This window comes from Mastomys coucha, unplaced genomic scaffold (assembly GCF_008632895.1).
Source record: "Mastomys coucha isolate ucsf_1 unplaced genomic scaffold, UCSF_Mcou_1 pScaffold12, whole genome shotgun sequence".
Classification (NCBI taxonomy): Eukaryota; Metazoa; Chordata; class Mammalia; order Rodentia; family Muridae; genus Mastomys; species Mastomys coucha.
This window is the reverse complement of record NW_022196894.1, coordinates 12,414,934-12,442,766: the sequence shown is the minus strand read 5'-3', so window position 1 is coordinate 12,442,766 and position 27,833 is coordinate 12,414,934. Positions and strand designations below refer to the sequence as shown.

The window sequence follows — 27,833 nt, the reverse complement described above, 5'->3', positions numbered from 1 at the left end:
AAAAAAAAAAAGGCTATTCAGCTACAACTGTCTCTTTCCTAAACGAGTACAATTTCTAATTGCAGTCTATATATCTTTCATCCACAAGTAAGTGTAGCTCTCTCCACCCAATACCCTTAATACCCTTGTAATTTCTTTCTACAGCAAATGAAAACCATCACAGATGCTACAACTGGTCAAAATCCAAAGAACAACTGACTATGGAGAGCTCAGCCTCTACTGCTACACTTGTAACACAGACTCTTCATCTAAAGCTCAGGGAATAAACGAAGAATAAAGACTGTAAGAGGCAGAGAACCAGTATGTCTGCTGGGAGACAGTGTCTTCTATATATGACAGGAAAGCTGTATACATGTAACTCCAGTTCCAGGGAATCCAATACATTACTCTAACCTTAGTGAGGTACAAGGCACATATGTGGCATATACACATATATACATACATACATGCTGGCAAAAGACTGAGACACAAACAGGGCCAGGCATAGTGGTGCCCAATGATTGGGCAGGGTGAAAGAGGCAGGAATTTTAGGATTACCTGGAAAGAAAGAAAAAGAAAAAGAGAATCACCATGATGCAGAGAGATCAGATTTAAAAGCTGCCAGGGAGATATCATCTAGTAATGTTAAGTGCAAAGAGAGAGTGGCCCCATGGGAGGACTGCCCAGAAGGAAACAGGGCAGCAAAGGTAATACATAGATTTAGAGAGTGTTAACTCAGGAATACCAGAGGGGAGTATGCTAGCTGCTGGGAGGTTTGAAAGTGCCCAGCCATTGAGCTAGTCAAGGCATATCAAAATATAAAGGGTGTGTGTGTGTGTGTGTTTTCATTTTCGAATCCAGAGAACTCTGGTGGGTGGCACAATTAGTGCAATCACCTGCTTGGAGCTCAGAGCAGACTGATGATTAACTGCTACAGCAGAGGAAGTGAGTTTGGGACCAGTCTAATCTATATAGCAAGTTCTAGGACAGCCAAGACTACATAGAGAGACCCTGTCTCAAAATGCCAAATAAATAAATAAAGTAGATTAAATAAGTCTTAAAGAAGAAGTGAAGGAGGAGGAGGAAGAGGAAGAACCAGAAGCTGGGAGAGACAGACTAGAATATAAAGGGGACAGAAAGCCACTGCATCTTTTTAATTTCCTGAAATTAGCAAAACCTAAGGACAACAATGCTTTCCCTTTCCTTCCCTCCCATAAAAGTTTGAGACTCGAGGCAACACTGCACATTTCACATAGGTTTTAAAGGACAAGCTTGTGAAATTAACTACTACTTAGTCCCTATCCCCCTTTCTTTTTAACTCTTTGGCTGTCCTGGAATTTGCTCTATAGACCAGACTGGTTTCAAACTCACATGAGATCCACCTGCTTCCAGAATGCTGGGATAAAAGGTGTGCACTGGGGCTAGTGAGATGGCTCAGCAGGTAAGAGCACTGACTGCTCTTCCGAAGGTCCTGAGTTCGGATCCCAGCAACCACATGGTGGCTCACAACCACCTGTAATGAGATCTGACGCCCTCTTCTGGTGCATCTGAAGACAACTACAGTGTATTACGCCGAGCGAGCAGGGCCTTTCTGACTTCAATTCCCAGCAGCCACAGCCATCTGTATAGCTGCAGTATACTCATACACATAAAATCTAAATCTAAACAAACAAAAAAAAAAAGTTGTGCGCCACCACACCTGTTTATGTGTCTGAGTGTTTTGTCAGCATGTATGTACATGTGTCACATGTAAGCCTGGTGCCCCACTGAAGTCAGAATAATGTATTGAATTTCCTGGAACTGGTGCCACCATATCCAACTCTACTTATCCATATTTAATAGTGCTTCAAACAAAACTTGTTATACCTTTCTAGCACTTCCCACCACAGCCAATGTATGTGCACACTTCCTCAGCACCTAGCTGAGATTTCCTACATAGTTCTAAACCTCTGAATATTCATCCATCCTTGAGAGCAATGCCTCAATCATAGCACATTCTCCTTAGCCAACAAGGATGGGCTTTGAGATTTGCAGGCTCAGTTCTGTAACTTCACTTTATAACAGACAGAGGCTGAAGGGAAATGATCTTTTTTTTTTTTATTAGATATTTTCGTTATTTACATGTAAATTTCTCCATTCCCAGTTTCCCCTCCAAAGAACAAAGAAACAAACAAAAACAACAAAAACAAACCCCTGTTGCCTCCCCCCTCCCGGGAGATGATCTCTTAACTGCAGTTAACCCTCACCTTCCAAGACAGGTTTATGGCCTCTATCTCCTTGCTCTAAGCAGCCCTGCCTTCCTTTTCCTCCACTTCTACGCTACACCTTTACTCCATTAGATATGCCTTGAACTTGGTTCAAGTACTGATCAAATCTAAGATCATCCACAATATAGCTAACACCCATGGCAGATCAATAGCAAAGCTTTCTACTGTAAATGCTCCCAGAACTAATGGAGCACCTTGCAATTACGTAAGATATAATAAATAAATCTTAAAAAAAAAAAAGAAAAAAAAGAAAGGAAGAAAGAAAGAAAGAAAGAAAGAAAGAAAGAAAGAAAGAAAGAAAGAAAGTTGAATCTAAAGTACCTGTTTCAGGAAGGACTCCAGGGCTGAATTTGCAGCTTTTTTTAATTCCACATTTGTATGGCTACACCACTTTGACAGTACTTCAAATAAAGTAATATAGTTGTCCAGAAGGCAAGTAGTAAATTGAGATGCATGTAGGGTAAGTAATCGTAGGCCAGCTGGAAATACAAAATCCATTCCATTTAAAATATGTCAATATAGGTCAGAAAAGGAAATAAGAAAGCTTCCTGTATATGTTAAAGTTTAAACCACACTCAAGAAAATTTAGTACAGACCTAGGCATGGTGGCACACACCTTTAAGCACTCAGGAGGCAAAGGCAGGATATGAGTTTGAGGCCAGCCTAGTTGACAAAGTAAGTTGTAGGACAGCCAGACCTATGTAGAGTGACTCTGTCTCAAAACACTCATACACACACACACACACACACACACACACACACACACACACACACACACACACGCGCGCGCGCGCGCGCGCGCGCGCACAAAAGAAGGCTCAGTATACTATCCTATAATAATCTGGTGATCTTAAAGTGCCCTATCCCAGTCTCCACACTGCTTAGGCCTATGCCCTGAAACTGGATCTGGATTTATTGACTCAAATCAAAATTAAAGATCCTAAGGGCTGAGGATGCAGCTTAGTTAGTAGAGTGTTTGCAGAGCTGCACACAGCCCATTTGGTAGCTGGCAGCATATGGTACGTATGCCTGAAACCAAAGCACTAGACTAGGGAAATGGATGTCCTCATCCACATAATGCAGAGAAAGCCTACCCTAGGCAACATGAAGCCAGGTCTCAACAACAGCAACCTAATCAAACAGCTTGAACCTCCTGAGTGACATTCTAATATATACACATACACACATATGCAAACACATATGAGTACATGTATAGAAACACTTGTGTGAATACATTTGTATGTATATACATGTATTCATGTGTTTACATATATGTGCATATATATGTATATGTGAATATATGTGTATGTACATATATTATATATATATATATATACTTAAAATTCTTTTCTATTTGAATATAAACATTTTTGGCCACTGAGTCTAACTGCACTGACATTAAAAATGTACTTTTTAAAAAATTTTCATATTACATGTGTGTGTGTGAGCCTGCACAAATATGAAGGCCAAAGGACAATTTGCAGGAGTCAATGCACTTCTGCCACTACATGGGTCCTGGGGATGGAACGCAGGTCATCACGCTCAAGATCAAGTACTGAGCCATCTGGGCAGTCCCTAATAAATAAATAAACATATATATATACACACATATACACACACACACACATATATGTATATGTACATATATATGTATATGTACATATATATGTGATATATATTTGACATATGTAAATCATGTAACATGAGTGTCATCATCCCAGTAAGACTTTATGTGCTTCAATTAATGAAATCTTTTTTTTGTTATTGTTGGTTTTTTTTTTGTTTTTTTCAAGACAGTGTTTCTCTGTATAGCTCTAGCTGTCCTGGAACTCACTCTGTAGACCAGGCTGGCCTCGAACTCAGAAATCCACCTGCCTCTGCCTCCCAAGTGCTGGGATTAAAGGTATGTGCCACCACTGCCCGGTTCAATTAATGAAATCTTAAAGCTCCATTATAAATAATTACATGTGAAACATCACAGGTACTTTTGTATTTGCTTTCATTCTTACTTAAACAAAACTTTACTCATGATGCTAACTTAAGTAATTTAAACTGTTACTTTATTAAAAGCAGAATCTTACCTAAGGGTACAGCATATCGCTTCATCTCAATCTATTGCAGAAAAAAAGAAATCATCACAGACTGAAAGTCACAAGTACAACTGTAAGCGGCTCAGAGTCATGGTAATACTACCTGAGGACGAATCGCTTTTAATGTAAAACCAAAAATTTCCTTTGAAGTCTCGGGATCTGAGGATATAACAACAACAGAAGAAGGCCGTTAAAAATTGTAAAACTGTTTATATTCTTTATCAGATACTTGCAAGTGACAGCTTTTCTTAAGACAGATTGATAGTTGCAGTAGCTGTACAAATCTCCTATGATTACCGAGTAACTTCTCAGTATCATTTGACAGAGCTAGAGCTGCAAGTTGTTACAGCTTCTGGGGAAAGCGGAAAGAAAATCTGAAGTAACTACTGTGTTCTACATTATCACCTCAGAGCTTCAGCTTTTCTCATCTACAAAAGAGGCAACTGATAGATAGCATCTATGAAGACTAGAAGGTTAAAAAAGGTTAAAAGGTATGACTCATTCAAGGCCAAACATACTTCCCTTTCCCACAATGCTCTCAGGCACTTATTCTACATAAAATGCCTGCTTTGGTGGTTTGAATGAGAATGTTCGAATGTTTGAACGTTTAGTCCTCAGTTAGTGGGACTCTGGGAATGTGGTCTTGTTAGAGTAGGTGTGTCACTCAGGGTGGGCTCTGAAGTTTCAAAAGCCCATGCCAGGTCCAGTCAGTCAGTCTGTCTTTATGTCTCTCTCAGTCTGTGTCTATCTCTGTCTCTCTGCTTACTACCTGAAGATCAGGATATGAAGCCTGCAGCTACTGCTCCAAGGTTATGCCTGTCTGTTTCCTGCCATTATAATCATAGACTGACCAACCTTCTGAAACTGTAAGCAAGGCACCAATGAAATGTTTTCTTCTATAAGAGCTACCTTGGTCTCCTCACAGAAATAGAACACTACCTAAGACACCTGATAAATGTCTATAGCTGTAATGTATGGATCTTCTAGGCAAGCTTATCTCACAATAACCTATAGTGCTGTCTCCAATCACATTTCTAACTGCAGCTATACAGAAGACACGGCTTATCCCTGACTGGTTTCTGTGTCTTTCTAGCAGTGACCTATACACAGCACAAAATTATCTGCTCTGATAGATTTCTGTTCTAGAAGGCAGACATGATAGGCACTTGAAGGAGCATGATGTCAGAAAGGCGTTATAGTGATAAAAATAGCATCATACTTTCTAGCACAGAAAAGATTTAAAAAAAATCAACTTTGGAATACAAAATCAAGTTAGTTTGCCTATACATTCAAGAAAGACATTACTGATATACATAGCATTTGAACTGAGATTGCAAGAGGTTATTATTTAAGTTAAAGAACATTTAAATTAAAGTAACTGGAAGAGTAGAAATGAGAGTGTACAGTGGGGGAAGGAGTGACGGCGAGATGAGAGAAAGGGGAGAATCAACCAAAGTAAAATGTGTGAAAACTTCATAGAAAAATCTATGTAAGTCAATGTGAAAAAAAAAATTTAAAAGGAACCAAAATAGAGAGCTGGAGAGATGGCTCAGCGGTTAAGAGCACTGACTGCTCTTCTAAAGGTCGTGAGTTCAAATCCCAGCAACCACATGATGGCTCACAACCATCTCATAATGAGATCTGATGCCACTCTTCTAGAGTGTCTGGGAACAGCTATAGTGTACTTCCATATAATAAATAAATAAAAAAATTTAAAAAAAAAAAGGAACCAAAATAACTATAGAAAATTGACTTAGCAAAGTAACTCTGAACACAACATGCACTCTCTACAGCAACAAGCACTCAGGGAGTGCAGAGGGTCTGGGCTGCCACTATCCTGGACTGCCACTGTCTCGGAGCACAGAGGTCCTTGGCCTTGCAGCGTCTTCCTGCTACCTCTTCTCACACACACCATCCTTCTAAGTGCACAGCCTCCTAAACAAACAGCTTCATATCTATTTTTAATGTGGTACGAGCTACACAATATTTATCATTTTAAAAATGTATAAAGACATAGTTTAGTAGCATTAAATATTTTCACACTGTTATATAACAGCATGTTTCATGCCTAAAACTTTTTCATCACATACAACAGAAAGGCTGTACCCACTGAAACCACCCCTTCCCCCAGCTCCTGGAACTTGTATTCTACTGTCTGTCTCTACAATTCCCTTCTCATGTAACTCACTTAAGTAGAGCTATACACAGTTTGTTTCCTGTCTGGGGACTGGCTTATTTCACTGAGGATATCATTAGGATTATAGCATACATAAGAATTTGTCCTTATTTTATCTTTGAGACAAGGTCTTACTATTAGAAAGAAAATCAAGCAAAGCCTGGCATTACCTTCTTCCATGGACTTAGTGAAGTTGCACAGAAGTGAGGACAGTCCCTTTAGACAGCCAGCTAAGACAGGAAACTTCGGTTCTCTCACTGTGGATGTCATCTGAAAGGGAGTTTTTAGGAAGATATTACAAAACGAAAACAACAACAATAAAAATGAAAACAAGACAGTGGAAGTATATTTTCATATGGAGTGTTATACCTGGGTCTTAAGTTCTCCCAGAAAAGCCCGGAACAGGTTTTCTGAATGATTTATCATTTCACTAGGATGAACTTCACCTAATACTCCCAGGAGCTCATAGACTTTTTCTAAAACTGAAAAATAAGTTCAGATAAATGAAAGCAAACTACATTTAAACGAGCAAAATAACAAAAATGTATAAATGAGAAATAAGAGAATGTTCAGTTCAACATGGTTTTAGGACCAGACAGACAGCACAGGGAGGTATTTTACAGGCACTTGCTACCAAGCCTGAGTCCCTGAACCTACATGGTACAAGGAGAGAACTCAATCTCTACAATTGTCGTCTGACTTCACACATGCACCTACACATCACAAGCATGTTTTAACAGTGTTTTAAGTAGTTTTATAATAAAACACAAAATATCTAGGTTTTCATGAAATTCTTCCCCAAGTTTTATTTAAATCTACTTTACTTCTATAAGCTAAGCTACACACGATGTGTTTTCTCTTAAGGAATCCTTTTGTTTCCATTGTGCAATTTTTTTTTTCAGCAAAATACCTTCATTGAGGAAATTGTTAGTTAAGGTTAAAATATTTGAAAATAGCATCTCACCTGTATCAGGTAGTCTTGATTTTGATGCAAGTTCTCCATAGAATTTGTTAAACAATTCTCCAACCTTAAATTCATCCATGAGTCTGGAACTTCTTAGTATCTTAAGTAACTAAAGAAACAGATTACAACTTCCTAAAGAGGAAATATAGAAAAATATCCTCCCCTTCAGCAAAGCTTCCAGTCCTAGCCTCCAGCAGATCCATGACACCTACTTGAGATTACGGGGAAGTCTGGCTTGAGTGATCAACAGGAGATCAAAGGGGACAGGCAGGCTAAACATAACTTAAACTTCCCCAGAGACTAACAACATGACTAGAACTTTTCTTTGGAGGCACTCAAGATCACAGACCAACTAAGTCCAATGTAACTCTAAAGCAGAAATGCAAAATGACTCACACTACAAATGAACGTGAGCCCCAGGGAGCACAGAAATCCATCAGTCTATCCTCACTACTAAGATTTCAAGAAAGAGTCAAGGGAAACACAAAGAGGTGCTCTTTGGGTACATAACAGCATCGGATTTGACCAAGGACAGTAAAAGTGACAATGGAAAAGCACTAAATTCTCAGCTAAGTCTCTCCTTTATGTCTCTTGCAACTTCACATTCTTCTCTTATTACTCAAAAATAGGAGAACAAAACACCAGGTGATGCCAGGTGGTGGTTACAAAATCTACTTATTCTTTACATAATCACAACTCTACCCTCTCCTAAACTTCCACCTAAATAAAACTCAGATTTCCAGTCTCACGTTACACACTTAACATAAGAACATACAACTGAGAAATATAAAGTTACCTTGATCAGAAGGTCTAAGGCTGGAATTTTACACTTAGCAGTTCTATCTTTTGTATAAACACTGGTACAAGTACTCTAGGATTCAAAAAGAAACATCTCATTCAAAAGGAGATAAAAATCACCTGTATGACTTAAGAACTAAGACTTAGCAATACTTAAAAAGTTAACTTAACAAAACTATACCTGAGGGGGTAATACCAATATATAACATAATAAAATGTATTAATTAACCATTAAAAGCATAATAAAGTATATAAATGTACAGATTAAAAATTACTGAGAACTTAGCCTGACAGTGGTAGAACATGCCTTTAATCTCAACTTAGGAGACAGAGTCAAGCAGATCTTCAGCTTCCAGGCCAACCTGGTCTACATATCGAGCTCCAGGACAGTCAGAGCTTCACAAAGAAACCTTTTCTTGAAAATCAATCAATCAATTAATCTATCTTACTGAAAACTCCAACTCAATATGGTATGGCTGTAATGTTAACTGCACAAGTAGATGATGCCTCAGTAAGAACTTGAAAAAAATGAAAGGAAAAAAAAGTACACCACTTCTTTCTACACACATTTTATATTTGTTGTTATATGTCAAGAAACAAGCTATAGGCCCAGATACTTACAGGCTCCGGTGGCACAGGAATTTGAGCAGCTCAGACAACACACTGATAGGGAAGAAAGCAAGCGAGAACAAGAAAGCAACAAACATGTTCGAAGAGGCCTGGAGAGATAATGGCTCTGTCCTTGGCACCAAGATGGAGGGTGTGGGGATAGGGGACACTGCACAGAATTTTAGTAAAAGTAAATAAAACAAGCTATATATTAAAGAACGTTACAAATTATGACACATTTATAAATATTAACTACTATTACTGAAACTTGTTTTGTTTGCTTTGGCTAAGGCATTATAGCTAAGTTTCCACTGTTAAGGAATGGTTCTATAAAATGATCTTATAAAGTGTTCTTGAAAGTCTTTATGATTTAAAACATCTAATTTATTATTGTGAAAGGTATTATTTAATCTCATATACAATAGTGTATAAAGTATTAAAATTGCCAAAGCAAATTCTTCCAACAAAGGACTTACCAAAACCAAAGTGAATGCTGAATGACACCCTCATTCCTAACACAATCAAGTGAAAATGAGTAAGCTCCAATAAAAAAGCTTAAAGAAGTAAGAGTCTGAGTTCTCTAAACCACAAACTTAAGACTGAAGTTGGCATAAGTGAGCTTTGATTTTTCCTCCTCCTTACCTTAATATCAAGAGAGTAATGCATAACCTTCTGGTCAATTTTCTCTAAGAAAACACATAAAAATTTTAGGGCTTCTTCTCTACAATCACGAAACTATAAGAAATAAATAGAAAATATGGGTAAGAATAAGCTACTCCAACAAAGAGGAAGATAGAAGAGACAAAAATCAAGGCATTGCACTTACTTCATCAATGTTAAGTGACTTCCGGATGAAGACAAGCAAACCAAACTCTCTGGAAAAAACTAAGGAAATCTGCAATGCTGGGGGGAGAGGAGAAAATATTAGAAGTGTCAAGAAACATTTCATAAGAGACCTCTAAAAGGATTGCCTGGTTTTCAAGGTAGTCTTGCAAGTAATAAAACTGACATGAGGCTATTACTTCAGAACAATTGCTCCACAAAGATGCAGTAGGCAAAAGAAGCCTTCCTGCCCTCCCCACAACAGTCTTCTCTGTGAGGTCCAACTTCTAGATATCAACTATCAACTTTATAATAAAGGTTACATATGGAATGAGGTTGCTAATTAATGATGGCCTTAAGATGGTAATATAATACTCTATCTGGTAGAGCCAATATAATCATCAATCCCAGAAACTATTGCTGATGCCAAGAAGTGCTTGCTGACTGGAGCCTTATATGGTTATCTCTTGAGAGGCTCTGCCAGAACCTGACCAATACAGATATGGTTGCTTGCAGCCAACCATAGGACTGAGCACAGGGGACCCCAATGAAGAAGTTAGGGGAAGGACTGAAGGAGTTGGCAACCCCATAGGAAGAAAAACAGTATCAATCAACCAGACCCCCCAGAGCTCCCAGGGACTAAACCACCAACCAAAGAGTACACCTGGAGGGATCCATGGCTCCAGCTGCATATGTAGCAGAGGATGACCTTATCTGGCATCAATGGGAGGGGAGCCCCTTAGTCCTGTGAAGGCCCAATACCCCAATGTAGGGGAATTCTGGGGTGGTGAGGCAGGAGTGGGTGGGTGGGTGGGGGGAGCACCCTCATAGAAGCAGAGGGAGGAGGGCTGGGATAGGTGGTTTGTGGAGGGGAAACCAGGAAAGAGCATAACATTTGAAATGTAAATAAAATAACCAAAAAAAAAAGTTAGTGTTTTATGTTGTGTTTTCTCCATCAGTACTAGGTCCATGAAAATGCATAATTACTATATAGCAGCTTGTTCAAGCTTTTGTTTACTTTTAAAAAAACAACAAGCAAACAAACCCCAAGGTCTCACTATAGAGCCCTAGCAGATCTGGAACTCGGGCCTGCAACACAACATCCAGCTAGTTTACATTGATACACACTGAGATTTAAAAAACTAATAATAAAGTCTGCATATCTGTTTAAGAACAGAATACAGTTTTTACCCACAACCTGATCAATTTGTTTTCTATGGTTGTACTGGGGGGAGGGGGGGTTCCATGATCACATGCTTACCAGGTAAGCACTCTGCCACTGATTTCCTAGCCCTCACGTTTAAACTTAAAAACATTACTGGAGACCTGGGGCAGTGGTTAAGACCAAATCCTACTCTTCCACAGAATTTGAGTTCAGTTTCCAGCACTGGTGTCTGATAACCATCTCTAACTCCAGCTCTATCTTGTCTGGCCTCTATAGACAACGAAAGACAGAGAGGGGAGGGGGGTTGAGAATGAATCCCGTTTGGGGGATAGGAGGAGTTCAAAAGTTAGGAAAACCACAAGCTGGAGACAAATCTGGATTAGACCAGGCTGGCCTCGAAGTGCTGGGATTAAAGGCGTGGACTTGGGAGGCAGAGGCATGTGGATTTCTGAGTTCGAGGCCAGCCTGGTCTACAGAGTGAGTTCCAGGACAGCCAGGGCTATACAGAGAAACCCTGTCTTGGGGGGGGGGGGGGGGTGAGGGGGAGAAGGTGTGCACCATCACTGCCCGGTGAAAATAAATTTTTAAGGCTGAAATGACACATTTCCACAAAGAAAATTAAGTTGTCAGGCAGGCATTACAAAACGGTTAAAAAGAACGAGGCACGTGTGGTACCTCACATCTATAACCCCAGCATTTGAAGGCTCATTCTATCTACATACATAGTAAATTCCAGACTATGATGGGCTATATAGGAAATACCTAACTCAAAAAAAAAAAAAAAATGTCAGAAGAACTACATGACTTTCATTAATTTTTGCAATTATTCTGAAAACATGGTGCAACGAATAAAGGATTTCGTGAAGGTCCTATTGAGTTCAAGGGGGCTGATTTTGAAAGAAAACACTTCCGTCTTGCACTCTCATCCAACTCTGGAGAAAAATAACCACCAAATCTGGGGGTCATCCAACACCCGTTTTAAAGCATCTTCCTCAGATGCTAGGAAAAGAGCAGTATACACATCTACCGATTCCATAGACTTCACGGGACGTTGAGTACGCTCGGAGAGAAACGCTGAGCCCTCCATCTGAGGGAAGGCAAACTGAGGACCTTACCCACCCTGAACTGCGGAGCTAGTGCTCAGCACGCACTCCTGCCCCAGGCTACGGATCAGCTGGTAACTGGATCCGGCAGCACTGCAGCGGTCTGCGGCGGACACGAACTTCTGCAGCTGCAGTAGCCAGCACCGCACGCCGGTCCCCGCGTCCGCCATATTGCCGGCACCGCTTCGCGCATGCGCGTCTCAGCCCCCTCCCCTGAAGGCTCAGAGGGAACTGCTCCCCTATACTCTCGCGGGAGGCGGGGTGGGGAAGACGCGCACCAGCCTACAGGTCTGTAGTACTTAAAACTTGTGCACATCGGAACACAAAGGGACAGAACCAGTGTAACCGAGCGAGAGAGCACAGACGGGTGCTTGTACACGGGTCAGCTCAGATGTAAACACGCCTCACGCGCAAGGGAGTTGTGCCTGCCGCGGGTTTCCCGCCAAAGCGCCATCACGCCGCAGGCTGGCTCATCCGAAGCGAGGGGCGTTCAGAGTAAGTAGCGGCTGTTACACCTAGGCATCCGTCAAGAACTCCCCCGCGGGCTTGCAGTGGCGCCTTCCGGAGGCGGAGCTGCACGCCCTTTCCTCTGTGATTGGTCGGAATCCTCCTGCGCGTCGGCGCTTTTCGGGGGCGGAGCTACGCGCGCTTGCCTCTTTGATTGGTCAGGCGCCGCAGGGCCCTGTGACGACAGAGCGGCTGGCGGGAATCGCTTCAACCTGCGGTCCCTAGAACGTTCTGCAGCAAGGGCCCAGAACTCCGACTCACTCTTGTGTGCGCGTTTGCAGCTAACCCGGATCCGAGGTACGAGAGGTCCCGGAGCGGGACAACTGAGAGTCAGATTTCTCTTGTCGTGCAGCTACCACAGCTACCATGTCGTCCCCGGCATCCACCCCGAGCCGCCGCAGCAGCCGACGCGGACGAGCCACCCCAACTCAGTCCCGTGAGTTCCCTCCCTCATCTTTCCCCATTTCCGCCTTGTGTCTCTGTGGAAAGTCCTAAGGCTTTCGAGTCCAGTGTGCGGTTGACAGACCTTAGGCATATAGTAGCCTCTGTCACCATGCTGTCTGGCGTGGTCAGTTCAAGTAATAAGACTACCCTGAGACACTTCCTGGGAGACTAAGCATGAGCGTTGATAGTCTTTTTTTTCTTTTGCATGACGGAAGTTCGAAGTGAGGAAAGCAGGTCGTCTCCCAGTCGGAGACGTAGAGGCGAAGATTCCTCCACCGGAGAGCTGCCGCCGATGCCCACCTCACCAGGAGCGGACCTGCAGAGCCCACCTGCACAGAATGCCGTGTTTTCCAGCCCTCCTCAGATGCTTTCTTCAAGTGGGTCAGCTGTCGGTTTTGCTAGTTTAACAGTTGCTATGATGCCTAAGCATTCTTCTGTGTATGCTGTTAGATTCTCCACTGAAACACCTTAAAACCATTCTGAAATAGGGATTTGATGTGCTATGGGGACTTCATGCTAAAGCTAAATATGTTGTTTTTATAGCTGTGCCTTTGGACTTTGATGTTAGTTCGCCATTGACATATGGCACTCCCAGCTCTCGAGTGGAAGGAACCCCAAGAAGTGGGGTGAGAGGCACACCTGTGAGGCAGAGGCCAGACCTGGGCTCAGCACGGAAGGGTTTGCAGGTGGATCTGCAGTCTGATGGAGTGAGTACAAAGCTGACCTCTGATGGTGTTATCTTGAGAGCATAAAGTAGGTCATTCCATTAACATGTTTCTATCCTATCTTTCTCTAAAGGCAGCAGCAGAAGACACAGTAGCAAGTGAACAGTCTCTAGGCCAAAAACTTGTGATTTGGGGAACAGATGTGAATGTGGCAACATGCAAAGAAAATTTTCAGGTAACCTTATGTACACTAAAACTCAGTCCAGAGACTTTGGGAGAAGGTATAGCCTATATGTGAATATCCATAATGCATAATAGTGGGTTGTTGGTGGCTTAGGATTTAGTCCTCAAAAGGAATTTATGCCATGCAGAACATGGTGTTATACTTTTTTTTTTTTCCCTCAGTTTTTGGTATTTCCAGATGGTTTCTCTGTGTACCCCTGGCTGTCCTGGAGCTAGATCTGTTAACCAGGCTGACCTAGAGCTCAAACATGCCTATGCCTTCTGAGTGCTAGGATTGTATATACTCAACAAAGTTTTTCACATATTAATTGCTGGGGGTAGGAGGACATGCCCTTCACAGCTTTTATGTGGAGGTTTGAGGACAGTTTGTAGGGCCTGGTTCTTCTCACTGTGAGGGTTCTGGAGATCAAACTCAGGTTGTCAGGCTTCTAGTCAAGCATCCTTAATTACTGACCATCTTGCTGATCTCATTTTTTGAATTTTAATAATAGTTACATATTTCTAAGTCCATTAACGCTTAATGTTGTTTCTCTACATCAAGAGATTCCTTCAGTGTTTTACTGATCCTCTGGCCAAAGAAGAAGAAAATGTTGGCATAGATATTACTCAACCTTTGTACATGCAACAACTTGGAGAGGTAATCAAATATGATTTACAAGTGAAAGTTTTGTTTTTTGAGATAATATAATTAGTAATATATGACTTGTTGATATATCTTACAGATTAATATTACAGGAGAGCCATTTTTAAATGTGAACTGTGAACACATAAAATCATTTGGCAAAAATTTGTACAGACAGCTCATCTCCTACCCACAGGTAAGAATTTGACTTTGAGCTTTCTGATTATGGTAAATGTTCCTAGCAAGCAGAATTACATCTAAGTAAAAAGGCTGTTTGCAAAGGTTAACTGTTTCTTAAAGAAAACTGTTTTACTATAATTAAAATGAGTATTTTTTTATATTCGCTGATTAGTATTTCTTCTAAATAATGAGTCTTACTAGTGGTTTCTTGGCTTTCATGAAGTAAATTATCTTTTTTGGGTGGGGGATGGGGTGTTAATTGGAAGCTGGTGAGGCAGGGTAGTGTTCAAGAGTAGTTTTGTAGCTGAAGAGAGCCTTGAACTCCTGGTTCTGTGGAGCCCGGAAGAGGGTTTCTGACCCCTGGAGCTGGAGTTAAAGGGGCTTACGAGCCACCTGTGATAAAAGTGCTGAGACAATCCTGTCATCTAGCCTAGTAACAAGTGCTCTCAACTCCTGAGTCATCTCTTCATCCCCTGCATCTTTATATCCGTTTTTACAGGAGGTTATACCAACCTTTGACATGGCTGTCAATGAGATCTTCTTTGACCGTTATCCTGACTCCATCTTAGAGCATCAGATTCAAGTCAGGCCTTTTAATGCATTGAAAACAAAGAGTATGAGGAACTTGAATCCAGAAGGTAATGTATTTAGTAGTAGAAAAACTGCCTATGTAGCAAGAGATCTCAAGGATTGTGTAGCATTAAATTATAAGTTGAAAAGATTTATTCAGTATACTTTTATGAACTTGGTGTACAATTTTTTTTTTTTTTTTTTTTTTTTTTTTTTTTTTGGTTTTTCGAGACAGGGTTTCTCTGTGTAGCTCTGGCTGTCCTGGAACTCACTTTGTAGACCAGGCTGGCCTCGAACTCAAATCCACCTGCCTCTGCCTCCCAAGTGCGTGCGCCACCACCGCCCGGCCAATTTTTTAACTGGAATACCATAGGGTTTGAAAAGTGAATGTGGTAGAATTTCTTTTAGATTACAGAAAGCAGGGATGAGGGCTGGAGAGATGTCTCAGTGGTTAAGAGCACTGACTGCTCTTCCAGAGGTCCTGAGTTTAATTCCCAGCAACCACATGGTCACTCACAACCATCTATAATGAGACCCGATGCTCCTTTCTGGTGTGTCTGAGGACAGATACAGTGTACTCGTAATAAAATCTTTAAAAAAAAAAGGGGGGGGCAGGGATGAAAGTAGAAAATGCTGTTTGCATCTGTGGCTGGCTGAAGCAAGGTCTCGTGAGATAGTGTTTTGGATCAAAAAGCCTAGCTCTAGAAAGCTAAGAATCCCAACAAACAATTTAAGTTTTATTTCAAAGTAAATAGAAAAGTTTTAGAAAGATTTTCTACTTGTGTAATTCAGTAAAGCACATGATGTATAAATTCATTTAGATTCTGATGGCTCAATTCTGGGACATTACGGTCCTAACTTGGACATTTCATGGTGCTGTAAGCAGGTCAGAATTACATGTTTTCATGTGTGATGGTTGTAGTGTAAATTAGTGGTAGATCACTCTTCCATGTGTGTGTGTGTACCTTTTAAAAAAAGGAGTGAGGATGATGGCTCTTAGGTAAAATCATACTTTTACAAAAAATACTTTTAGAAGACAAGAATTGCTGATTTTAGAAGTTGGCAAATTGCATATAAATTTTAAGGGGAAAAGGGGGGCTAGCCAAGAGTGGCAAAAGGAAGGTAGAGGAAATGAATGAAATGTATTTAAAGGCCTTGTGAGTCAGCACTGTGTACTGGTGGGATGGGAGGGCCTTTGAGTCCAGCAAAGTTGTTAAGGAAGGAACAAGCATAAGCAAGAGTAGAAATAGAAAGTAAGAGTATAAAAGCTTGTTTTAAGCTATTGTTACTGCTAAGAAGCAAAGTGCTTTTCTTCTTGTAGGCACTAATGTCCTCAACTATGTCCTTGCTCCATTTTGTAGGTGACAGAGAGGCTCAGAGTATCCCCGGGGTCATAAATGCTTTTGTCCAGGTGCAGAGTCCAGGCTGTTCTTTCATGTAAGGACATGCTATACAAGCCAGAGAAAATGTAGGCTATCATTTCTAAAGGGTTTTTCACTCAGCAAGTAGACTAGACTATCTGGCTGGCCAGCAAGCCCTAAAAATCTTTCTGGTTTTCTCCTCCCTGGTGCTGAAATTATAAACTGACCCTCTTCCATACCACAAGCATTTTCAGCCCAAGAATTTTACCTGAGATTTCAGATCTTCAGGTGGCTTTGTGAGCTGAAAGGCTGGGAGACAATATACCTACACATCAAACTTCTCACCTGTTGATGTCTTCTAACAGCAGATGTCAACTGAAGAACAAAGGGCCAGACATGAGCCGGGAGAGAGCCAACAAGATGGCTCAATGGATAAAGCCTGACCACAGGAGTTAGATTCCTAGCACCCACATAGTAGAAGAGAACTGACTTCCATAAACTGTGTTCTGATCGCCACACTTGCACTGTGGCATGCACGTGTTCATACGAGAGGGGTGTGTGTGGGGGAGAAGAAATGATAAAATTAAAAGTTTCACAGGGCTGATGAGATGGTTCATTCAGCAGGTAAGAGCACTGACTGCTCTTCTGAAGGTCCTGAGTTCAAATTCCAGCAACCACATGGTGGCTCACAACCATCTGTAATGAGATCTGACGCCCCCTTCTATGTGTCTGAAGACAGCTACAGTATACTTATTTATAATAATAAGTAAATCTTTTAAAAAAAAATTTCAGAAGTATACTGGTGCTGAGAGGAAAGCAGGCTGGACGTAGGCAGAACATCCTAGGCTAGTTCTGAGGATACTAACCAGCTGTTCCTGGTTAGTGCATGCTGGATCTCTGTTGGTCATCTATACTTCTGCCTGAGTTTATATTCTGCTTTAGTGGCACTCCCAGGCCTGGGTGGGCTCAAGGAAGTGGCTGGTGGACAAGCCAACCTTTCTTCCTTTACAGACATTGATCAGCTCATCACTATCAGTGGCATGGTCATCAGAACATCACAGCTGATTCCAGAGATGCAGGAGGCCTTTTTCCAATGCCAAGTCTGTGCCCACACCACCCGCGTGGAGATGGACCGAGGCAGAATTGCTGAGCCCTCCACGTGTGTGCACTGCCACACTACCCACAGCATGGCACTGATCCACAACCGTTCACTATTCTCTGACAAGCAAATGGTATGTGGCCACTCTGCACCCAGGATGAAGTTCCCCAACACACTGCTACCTGTGTTCTGCTTCTGTCTAAATCCTCAGCTAAATTTACCCTCAACCTTCCTCAGTGGAATTCTGCTCTTTTCATTTGTGTTGGATTTGTAAATGACTTGAATTTAGAGCACACTGAGGCTTCAGTATTGCTATGCTATGTCTCAAACATTGTATAGGCTATATACAAAGGCCTGTAACTGTTTTCCATGGAACTTATTTTGTTTTATGTGTTTTTCTCTTTATTCTTCAGATCAAACTTCAGGAGTCTCCTGAAGACATGCCTGCTGGGCAGACACCTCACACTGTTGTCCTTTTTGCCCACAATGATCTTGTAGACAAGGTTCAGCCCGGGGACAGAGTAAACGTCACAGGTAAGAATGTAGGTTTGTGACAAAAAGACAAAAGTTATGCTATGGTTTACTACTGTTTAACCTTTTAACTTCCCACATGCAGGTTTTAGAACTCAGGGTCCTGGAGGGCCCTTGCTATGTAGATCTCTCAGAACTTTGCATAGGTCAGGAGAGCAGCTTTAGGAGGGAGCATTTAGTAACTCGGGGACAGAACGCCAACTTGGGGTTCATAAATGCTTTTCTGTTGTTTCCTATGTGCACAGCTAAGGATTAACGTTACTTACAGAATAGAGTAGGACAGAACACTTTGTACATAGGGCAAAGCTATTACTGACTTTTTGATTGTTACAGTTCACTGCTGCATTAATTTGTGTTTCTAGATTCTCAGTGCTGTCTCTTCCCGCAAAAAGTGTCCTGTCTTCAGTGCTATTTGCACATGTCAGACTTTCCCCATTTTGGAGGAATGTGGGTACTTGGTCAAGGGTGATGGGTTAAGTAACAGCATTGTTCTTCATGGAGAATTGAATCCAAGGATCCCTGGCTCCTGAGTCTGGGGCTCACTGTCCCAGCTACTCAGTGAGATAAGATTTCTTCCCCAACATAGAAGAGAGCCATACAATCCAACTTTACCCCCACCCCCCACCCCTCACCCTTCTCATCAGTGCTAAAGGAACAAAACTGGACTGTTCCAAATGTCATTAATAGTAACCTAGTCCACATTACTCTATGGGTGAAGTGTAATCTGCTTGCGCTCTTTTTTTTTTTTTTTTAAGATTAATTTATTATTATAAATAACTACACTGTAGCTGTCTTCAGACACACAGAAGAGGGTGTCAGATCTCATTACCGATGGTTGTGAGCCACCATGTGGTTGCTGGGATTTGAACTCAGGACCTTTGGAAGAGCAGCTCTTACCTGCTCTTACCTGCTGAGCCATCTCACCAGCCCCTGCTTTGCATTTTTTAAATGTTACATAAGTGCTGGTTTTTTGAAATTTTGTATATTGGAGTGAAAATCAGGAAATAGCTTATGGAAGTCCTCTTGTTCTTCCATATTGGGACCTGAAGATTGAATTCCTCAGATCATTAGGCATGGTGGCAAGTACCTTTACCTGCTGAAGCACTTCACTAGCTCTATAAGTTAGTTTTTTTCTGTTTTTAAAATGAATTAAAATGTTTTATAAAGATGAGAAGGAGATCAGGCTTAGTTCTCAAAAAGTAGAGGGCCTAGTATATGACAAGCAAATGGTATGTGGCCACTCCGCACCCAGGATGAGGTTCCCCAACACACTGCTACCTGTGCTCTGCTTCTGTCTAGATCCTCAGCCAAATTTACCCTCAACTTTCCTCAGTGGAATTCTGCTCTTTTCATTTGTGTTGGTTTTGTTAAATGGTTCAGTGGATCAAGGGTACTTGCCATGCAGTTCTGATGACCTGAGCCCTACATGATAGAAGGAGAGAACCAGTTTCCAAAAGGTGTCCACTGACCTCCACACACCACATATTTACACCCTGGCACGTGAGTGCATGCACACTTATAATAAATTAAAGCTTTTTTTTTTTAATTAATTAATTTATTTATTTATTATATGTAAGTACACTGTAGCTGTCTTTCAACACACCAGAAGAGGGCATCAGATCTCATTACGGATGGTTGTGAGCCACCATGTGGTTGCTGGGATTTGAAATCAGGAGCTTTTGAAGAGCAGTCAGTGCTCTTAACCACTGAGCCATCTCTCCAGCCTTTTTTTTTTTTTTTTTTAAAGCAACAGGAAATAAAATTATTGTGAAGCTCGAGGCTAGTTTGAAACCCAAAGAAGAGCATCAGATATATCAGTTTTTAAAAACCTTCCTTAGAGATTGTACACATTTAGAGTGGTTAAAGTATTATTTCCCACTTAATTTCTTTGACTTAACTTCTTTAGGATGATGGTGGCGTACAGTGCCAGGGGTCAAGCCCAGGGCTTTGCACATGCTAAGCAAATGTGCTCCTGTCAACTATATCTCCAGCCCTCAATTAGGTTCATGAGAAGATAGCAGAAAATATCCTTTTCCAAGTATTAGCCCTAAATTGTCGTTTTTGTCTTCACCTTTATGTCAGGAAGCTGTCTTGCTGTTCATGAAAATATTTTTAAAAGATTTGGGCTTTTAGGGTTTTCATTCCCAAGTTTTTGTTTGGTACTGGCTTTAGCATTTTGTTTGGGCAATTACTAAGTAAATTCTTTTTACTTTTAGCTTAGGGAAATGATGTTACTATATTAAATACTGTCATGACACAGCCTTTTTGCTTTTCATTTTGTACCTATAGTTGTGTACTGAGTAGTCATGCAAATAGTTCCCTAAAGTCATACAACACAGATGGTTACAAATATTATTTTGGGTCTGTTCTTAAAAACCTGTTTCTTCCACCCTTGGCCATTTCTTCTGTGTCTTGACTTTCTTAATGGGGCCTTAGCCTAGGAGACTAAGAGGTAGTGGGTGCTCAAGTGAGATGGAGTCCCCAGGTATTGCGCATTGCCTTTGCTGAGCACTGAGCTTAGAGAAGTAGAAAGGTAAAGTTGTGTCTCCTACATGTGTTCTTAGGCATATATCGAGCGGTACCTATTCGAGTCAATCCTAGAGTGAGCAACGTGAAGTCTATCTATAAAACCCATATTGATGTCATTCATTATCGGAAAACGGATGCAAAACGTCTGCATGGCCTTGATGAAGAAGCAGAACAGAAACTTTTTTCAGAGAAACGTGTGAAATTGCTTAAAGAACTTTCCAGGAAGCCAGATATTTATGAGCGGCTTGCTTCAGCCTTGGCTCCCAGCATTTATGAACATGAAGATATAAAAAAGGTAACAATGGAGTTTTTAGCTTGGTGCTGAGATTCATGGTTATTTAGGATCAAGTAGCTAAGATCCGTTGCTACTGTTCCTGTCTTCCAGAGGTAGGAACTGTTTGCTCTGTAGCATAGCAAGGCACTGACCTCTGCCTTGCTTGGTAGTTGAGTGTTACTGTTTTGTTGTATATACACTTATCTGTGCTGTGCATATTCATGTTTTGAGTGTAACTACTTTGTTGTTTATATACCATCTCTGACATGCACATTCATGCTTTCATGTTCCTAAACCTAGAAGATTATGTGAGGTCAGAACAGGGATTCATGCTGGTCAAGTTGTAGGATAATATCTACTTAGGTTTATATTGGTTAGGAATATGTAGAATGGCCTGAGCATTCTTAGATGATTTTGGTAATATTTTGAACTTATAAAATAGAAAAGTACCTCTAAAACATAAGCTAAGCATAGACACAACAGATGAATGTTGAGATGTTTTTGGGTTTTTAGGGAATCTTACTTCAGCTCTTTGGTGGAACAAGGAAAGATTTCAGTCACACTGGAAGGGGCAAATTCCGTGCTGAGATCAACATCCTTCTGTGTGGTGACCCTGGCACCAGCAAGTCCCAGCTGCTACAGTATGTGTACAACCTGGTCCCCAGAGGCCAGTACACATCTGGAAAAGGTTCCAGTGCAGTTGGCCTCACAGCCTATGTGATGAAAGACCCTGAGACCAGGCAGCTTGTCCTCCAGACAGGTGCCCTTGTCCTGAGTGACAATGGTATATGCTGCATCGATGAGTTTGACAAAATGAATGAAAGCACAAGGTCTGTGCTGCATGAGGTTATGGAACAGCAGACTCTGTCCATTGCAAAGGTGAGTGCCGATGTCCACTGTGACTGCAGGCTCACAGCAGTTTGCAGTTACAGTTCTGTTTTGAAACTTCTTACATTAGTTGCTTTTACTCACTAATATGTAGTACTTACAAGCTTGAGTTTTAGTTAAAGTTACTACCAATTTGCTTTCTGATTTGAAAAGTGTGGCTGGAGGGATGGCTCAGTGGTTGAGAGCAGTAGCTGCTTGGCCAGAAATCCTGGATTTGATTCTTAGCACCCACATGTGGCTCACAACCATCTGTCTTCTGTAACTGCAGTTCCGGAGGATCCAGTGCCCTCTTCTGAACTCCAAGATTACCAAGCACACATGTAATGCACAAACAGGCATTCAGGCAAAACACCCAGTACATAAAATATAATTTAAACTAAAAATGTGGCTGTAGAATAAATATGTCTAAGCTCAGTTCTAGACATGACTCAGAGCACAGGGAACCATCTTTATGCACTAACGTCAGTGAGACTCTTGGAAAGCAGAGCCAGCAGAGCAAATGGGAGTTAGTCAGAGGTCAGATGAAGATGGTTTTCCTCCTTATGGGAGTCAGGAAAAGGCTTTTAACTGCACTGCTTCCTCTGATAGGCTGGGATCATCTGTCAGCTCAATGCGCGCACCTCTGTCCTGGCAGCAGCAAATCCTATTGAATCTCAGTGGAATCCTAAAAAAACAACCATTGAAAATATCCAACTACCACACACATTGTTGTCAAGGTACAAGAACAATTCTGTATAAATGCTTCTGTTTGCTTATTCATTGCATTGACAGCTGGAGATTGAAACGCAGTCAGCAACTGCTGGCACTCTCTTCACTGACATTTAAACACTGACTCAGATTTGGTTTGTTGGGTCTCTTGGCAAGATTTATGTGTCTTAATTATTTGACTAATAAATTTGCTTTGTTTCTTGTGGGCTAGAGATTTAATAAAAGGCCTCCCGTGTGTTAGGCAAGTGCTCTATCACTGAAGTATCCTCCTTATGTCCTCAAAATAGTTGAAGGTGTTTGGCTTTATCCAAATACAAGATCCAGTTGGTCCTGGATTCAGTAACATTTCTCAGAAGAGAGTTTTAACTTTTTTACTTTGCTCTTAAGTCCTATATGTAGGTATGTTGGTGTCTCAACTAAGAAGACAGTGTTTTTCTCTTGGCAGGTTTGATCTCATTTTCCTCATGCTAGACCCTCAGGATGAGGCTTATGACCGGCGTCTAGCTCATCACCTGGTTTCATTGTACTACCAAAGTGAGGAGCAAGTGGAGGAGGAGTTCTTGGACATGGCAGTGCTGAAAGACTACATTGCATATGCACATAGTACCATCATGCCCCGGCTGAGTGAGGAGGCCAGCCAGGCTCTCATTGAGGTAACCAGGCTTATAAAATATAAGTTTGTAACTCTGGATGAGTTGTCTTAGGGTGTTTGTTTGTTTGGATTGGTTTGTTTTTTTCAGATTTATTATATCTAAGTACACTATAGCTGACTTCAGACACATCAGAAGAGGGCATCAGATCTCATTACGGGTGGTTGTAAGCCACCATGTGGTTGCTGGGATTTGAACTCAGGACCTCTGAGGAGCAGTCAGTGCTTTTACCGGTTAAGCCATCTCTCCAGCCCAACTTCGCTTGTTTTTAACAAGTAAGAAGGTGTAGAAAATTTTAATCCCTATCCAGGGTTTCTACCCTGCCTTTAATTATTTGGTTCCTGGATAAAAGACACACAGCCTTTATATTTATAATAAGCCTTAAGCAGCACAAGAGCTGGGCAGATGAATATCCTCTATGCTATTATGTCTATTTCCCAGCCAATGATCCCACTATATAATTTGCCATGTTTCCTCTGGGCTGCTCTTAACTCCAATTAGCCTACCTATGTAGCCATTATTTCATATCTTACCTAACCCATGGCACCTTCTTCCTTTCTTTGCCTCCTCTTCCCCCTTGTGATTCTCCAACCCCATCCGAAGCCCAGAACCCTAAGCCCCACCTATGTCTCTTCTGCCCAGCTATTGGCTGTTGACATCTTTATTTACCAATCAGGAATAACTTGAGGCCAGAATCACACAGTGTCTGTCACTTGGGTCTAAGTGCAGACTCTGTCCTGCCAACTTTCTCTGGGGCAACCAGGTCTTGGGGGCTGACATTTAGCAAATGAGGATATAATACATAGCAAAAGATGAAACCTCAACATTAAAATGGGTGACATTTAGATGCCCACATAATATAAGCTGGGTAGGAGTGGGCTAGGGCTTGTTTGGGCTGAGTACTATGTTATGGCATGCCTTTTGATGGGGTTCTATCCTAGCTAGGTTACAAAAGGCTAGGTGAAGGGTACAAATGGTAGTGATTTTCTCATTCATATCATGAAATAAATTAAACTACATGTAAAATAATTTAATTCTCTTTGAAACATTATCCATTTATCTTACATGCCTTGCAAAGTGGATCTTTTGGCTGTCATTTGCCATGCCTTTTCCTATGGCCCTCTGATTCATTCCATTCCTCTGACACTGTTATGGATGGGTTTGGTGCTATGGATTATACTCATGGGGCCAGGCATATATTCTTCTGAGTTGCGTTGCTGGCCTTCTGATACCTTTCTATATTCACAAGATACCTGCAAGAAGTCTTTCTGTCAAACATTTCCTATCACCATATATCGATGTAACTAACAATCCTTTGTTTCTGTGCTGTTGAGTTCCAAGTCCACAGCCTAGATCCAATTTGTAATTACCTACAGTAACCCTGCACTGCAGGTAGACAGGCTTCCAATTACTTAACTAACTGTTCGATGTCACATGTGAAGCTTAAGGCTCTTGTTGCCAGTGGTTTCACGTGGTTTTTTTCTACCTTCCATAGGCTTATGTAAACATGAGGAAGATTGGGAGTAGCCGGGGGATGGTTTCTGCTTACCCTCGACAGCTAGAGTCATTAATTCGCTTAGCAGAAGCACATGCTAAAGTAAGATTTTCAAACAAAGTTGAAGCAATCGATGTGGAAGAGGCAAAGCGGCTCCACCGGGAGGCTCTGAAGCAGTCTGCAACTGATCCCCGTACTGGCATTGTGGATATTTCTATTCTTACTACAGGTTTGTTAATTGCTGTGAACCAGAAACTTAAACTCAAAAGAGATTCCATCTCTGGTGTTTTATATCTATTAAAATCCATTTCAAGTGAGAAGCAGACAAGCACGTTTGTCCCAGTTATGCAGGAAGGTCATTTGGGCCCAGGAATTCTAGGCAAGCTGAGGCAGCATAGTAAGGCCCTAACTCAAAATAAGGAATTTGATCTCCTAATAAGTATGATTAGTATACTTGCTAAACAGCTTATATAGGCTTTCAGTGGCAAGTAGCTAATGATAGATAAAATAATTAAAATAGCAAAACCTCATGCTCTTGAATATGCTCTGGCAGTTGGTTGTTCTACCTTTTTTGGCAATACTGCTGAAGGAATATTTATGGGAATCTAACATTTCACTTACTCATGGTAGAAACATTTCCATTGATTTCTTTTTTAAATAGGAATGAGTGCCACTTCTCGTAAACGAAAAGAAGAATTAGCTGAAGCATTGAGAAAACTTATTTTATCTAAGGGTAAAACACCAGCCTTAAAGTACCAACAGCTGTTTGAGGATATTCGGGGACAATCTGACACAGTAAGTGATTATATGTGTGTAAGTATTAATCGTAAATAAGATTGCCTCTTCTATAAACACATCATCAAGAAATACATTATTAAAATGCTAGTACACTTGTTTGGAGTTTAGATTTGTTTTAGAGATGAAATATGTGCATGACCTTTTGCAATTAAAGATGAATTGTTTAAAACATTGCTGGTCAACTGGGTAGTCGTGGTGCACACCTTTAATCCCAGCACTTGGGAGGCAGAGGCAGGCAGATTTCTAAGTTCAAGGCCAGCCTGGTCTACAGAGTGAGTTCCAGGACAGCCCAGGCTACACAGAGAAACCCTGTCTCAAAAAAAAAAAAAAATCTGCTGGTCAAAGACCTGCTTGTTTTATTTTTATAAACATTTATTTTATGTGTATGAGTGCACTGTAGCTGTACAGGTGGCCATGAGCCATCCTGTGGCTGCTGGGAATTGAACTCAGGACAGCGCCGCTTGCTTCTACTCCGCTCGCCTGGTCTACAGAGTGAGTTCCAAGACAGCCAAGGCTACACAGAGAAACCTTGTCTCAAAAAACCAAAAAGAAAAAAAAAGAAATGTTGTGTAGCAGGGTTGGTAAGATGAGTCACTGGGTAAAGAAGATACTTGCCACTAAGCCTGATGAGCTGAGTTCCATCTCTGGGACCTGTGTGGTACAAGGAGAGAACTAACTGACATTGGAAAGCTGTCCTTTGACTCCCACTTAAAACCGGCCATAGGCACACAAAATAAATTATATATATATACATATACACATACACACACACATACACACACACATACACACACACACACACACACATATGATATAATTAAGCAAAATGAATTGTCTTCAGCCACCAAAAAGACAAAGATTCTGAGTGGTAGTTTAACATTAAAGTATGCGTGCCTAACAGTAAGGACTCAGTCTATGACATTTTTACTTCCTAGGCAATTACCAAGGACATGTTTGAAGAGGCCCTGCGAGCTTTGGCTGATGATGATTTCCTAACTGTGACTGGGAAGACTGTCCGCCTACTCTGAGCTGCTGGCCCATGGGCTAGAGTCAGTCACTGTTACTGATGTAAATGGAGTCTGAAAGGCAGTATTCCACTATATAAACATCTATCCTGGGGTGTATTTTGCTAGCATTATCAACATATACAGAAGAGGTTATATTCTCAATATGCCGTTTTTTTTAAGCAGCTTGCTTCTTACCTGCTTGTACACAGAAAGCCTCAGCCCAGTTTTGGAGGCTTTTTTAATCTGGGGGCTTTGCCTTTGTTGTGTCACAGTGCTGGGGATGAAGCTAAGAGTACCATGCATGCTGTTATGTACGAGCTACGTCCTTAGTGTGTGGAGAATTATGTGCTTGGAGGTAACAAATTGGCAGAGATTACATCCTTTATTGTGATGTGATGGGCTAAGGATTTTTATATAGCACCTGGACTTAACTTCTTTACAGAAACTTTCCCATAACTATTATTAGAACAAAATATGCTTGAAAAATTACACCAAGTTGCCTTGTTTTTTCCTAATATGTAAAACATTTTTGTAAATAAATAATAGAAAAGTAATACTTGGTTTAAAATTATTTCTCATTAAAAACAGAACTTTGCTATATACTATATTCTTGAAATCATAATAGTGCTTTATAGGTTATAAAAAAATCAAGGTAGGAATTTCATTAACTTTTTTAGATCCTTAGATCATTAGCTTCAAAACCATTGTAGCATTAAATCTTTTGTGTAAATTATCTAAACCATTTGAACTGTATGAAGTAGACTTTAATGTAACTTGGAATTCTCACAGGTTATGTTTATTGATCTAAAAATGGACATTTACATAGCACTCAGATGTTGCTATGAAAATGATGTATTTCAAAGGAAGGAGTGGTTGAGTTGGGACATCACCAAAAGCCATGGCCATTTACCTAGTTGTTTCACTTACGTAAATTGGTATGAGTTCTTGTGTAGAAGATGGCTTCATGTGTCATCCTTAAAGACAGCCTGTGAATATAGATCTTTAACAAGAAACCTCATGATTAGCCAGACAGTGGTGGCGCACGCCACTGTCCAGCCTCACTCAGGTTTTACCTTGACCCATTTCTTCTGGACTTTGTACTCCATGGGCTTCCAGAATCTTGTAGAAAAGGCTTACTATGTCACATGACACTCTCTAAGGAACAAAAGTTGGGAGTGGTGACTTTATAGGCTTTTCAGACTTAAATGCTTCAGGTGTATCTTTTATGGCTATGAAGAGACACAATTACCAAAGCAACTCATAAAGGCATATAATTCGCCAGGCAGTGG

General features: G+C 41.0%; 2 protein-coding genes across 2 annotated transcripts in view; one reads left to right on the top strand and one right to left on the bottom strand.

The window, feature by feature from the left end:
* The window catches only part of Prkdc (protein kinase, DNA-activated, catalytic subunit), a 204,043-nt gene extending 191,587 nt beyond the window's left edge, over nucleotides 1-12,456 (bottom strand). The window contains exons 1-10 of the mRNA XM_031363186.1: nucleotides 11,990-12,456; nucleotides 9,710-9,786; nucleotides 9,526-9,618; nucleotides 8,273-8,347; nucleotides 7,477-7,585; nucleotides 6,882-6,994; nucleotides 6,683-6,782; nucleotides 4,440-4,495; nucleotides 4,328-4,358; nucleotides 2,568-2,725 (exon numbers count right to left, since the gene is read on the bottom strand). Coding sequence (XP_031219046.1) covers nucleotides 2,568-2,725; nucleotides 4,328-4,358; nucleotides 4,440-4,495; nucleotides 6,683-6,782; nucleotides 6,882-6,994; nucleotides 7,477-7,585; nucleotides 8,273-8,347; nucleotides 9,526-9,618; nucleotides 9,710-9,786; nucleotides 11,990-12,143 — 966 coding nt within the window. The 5' untranslated portion in view covers nucleotides 12,144-12,456. The remainder of the gene's footprint in view (nucleotides 1-2,567; nucleotides 2,726-4,327; nucleotides 4,359-4,439; nucleotides 4,496-6,682; nucleotides 6,783-6,881; nucleotides 6,995-7,476; nucleotides 7,586-8,272; nucleotides 8,348-9,525; nucleotides 9,619-9,709; nucleotides 9,787-11,989) is intronic.
* Nucleotides 12,457-12,615: 159 nt separating this feature from the next.
* On the top strand, nucleotides 12,616-27,098 carry Mcm4 (minichromosome maintenance complex component 4). The gene is made up of 16 exons (XM_031363187.1): nucleotides 12,616-12,916; nucleotides 13,140-13,301; nucleotides 13,468-13,631; nucleotides 13,723-13,824; nucleotides 14,374-14,469; nucleotides 14,555-14,650; nucleotides 15,134-15,272; nucleotides 17,577-17,797; nucleotides 18,078-18,198; nucleotides 20,760-21,019; nucleotides 21,512-21,877; nucleotides 22,475-22,602; nucleotides 23,040-23,247; nucleotides 24,740-24,968; nucleotides 25,401-25,534; nucleotides 26,473-27,098. The coding sequence occupies exons 1-16, from the start codon at nucleotides 12,847-12,849 to the stop codon at nucleotides 26,563-26,565; spliced, it is 2,589 nt and encodes an 862-aa protein (XP_031219047.1). The 5' UTR covers nucleotides 12,616-12,846; the 3' UTR covers nucleotides 26,566-27,098.
* Nucleotides 27,099-27,833: the final 735 nt, after the last annotated feature.

Excerpts from the sequence above, each read along its gene's own strand:
- Mcm4 (XM_031363187.1), top strand. The coding sequence starts at position 12,847 with ATGTCGTCCCCGGCATCCACCCCGAGCCGCCGCAGCAGCCGACGCGGA. Across the intron at positions 18,199-20,759 it reads GGACAGAGTAAACGTCACAG|GCATATATCGAGCGGTACCT; the intron begins GTAAGAATGTAG and ends ATGTGTTCTTAG. Across the intron at positions 21,878-22,474 it reads AGACTCTGTCCATTGCAAAG|GCTGGGATCATCTGTCAGCT; the intron begins GTGAGTGCCGAT and ends TTCCTCTGATAG.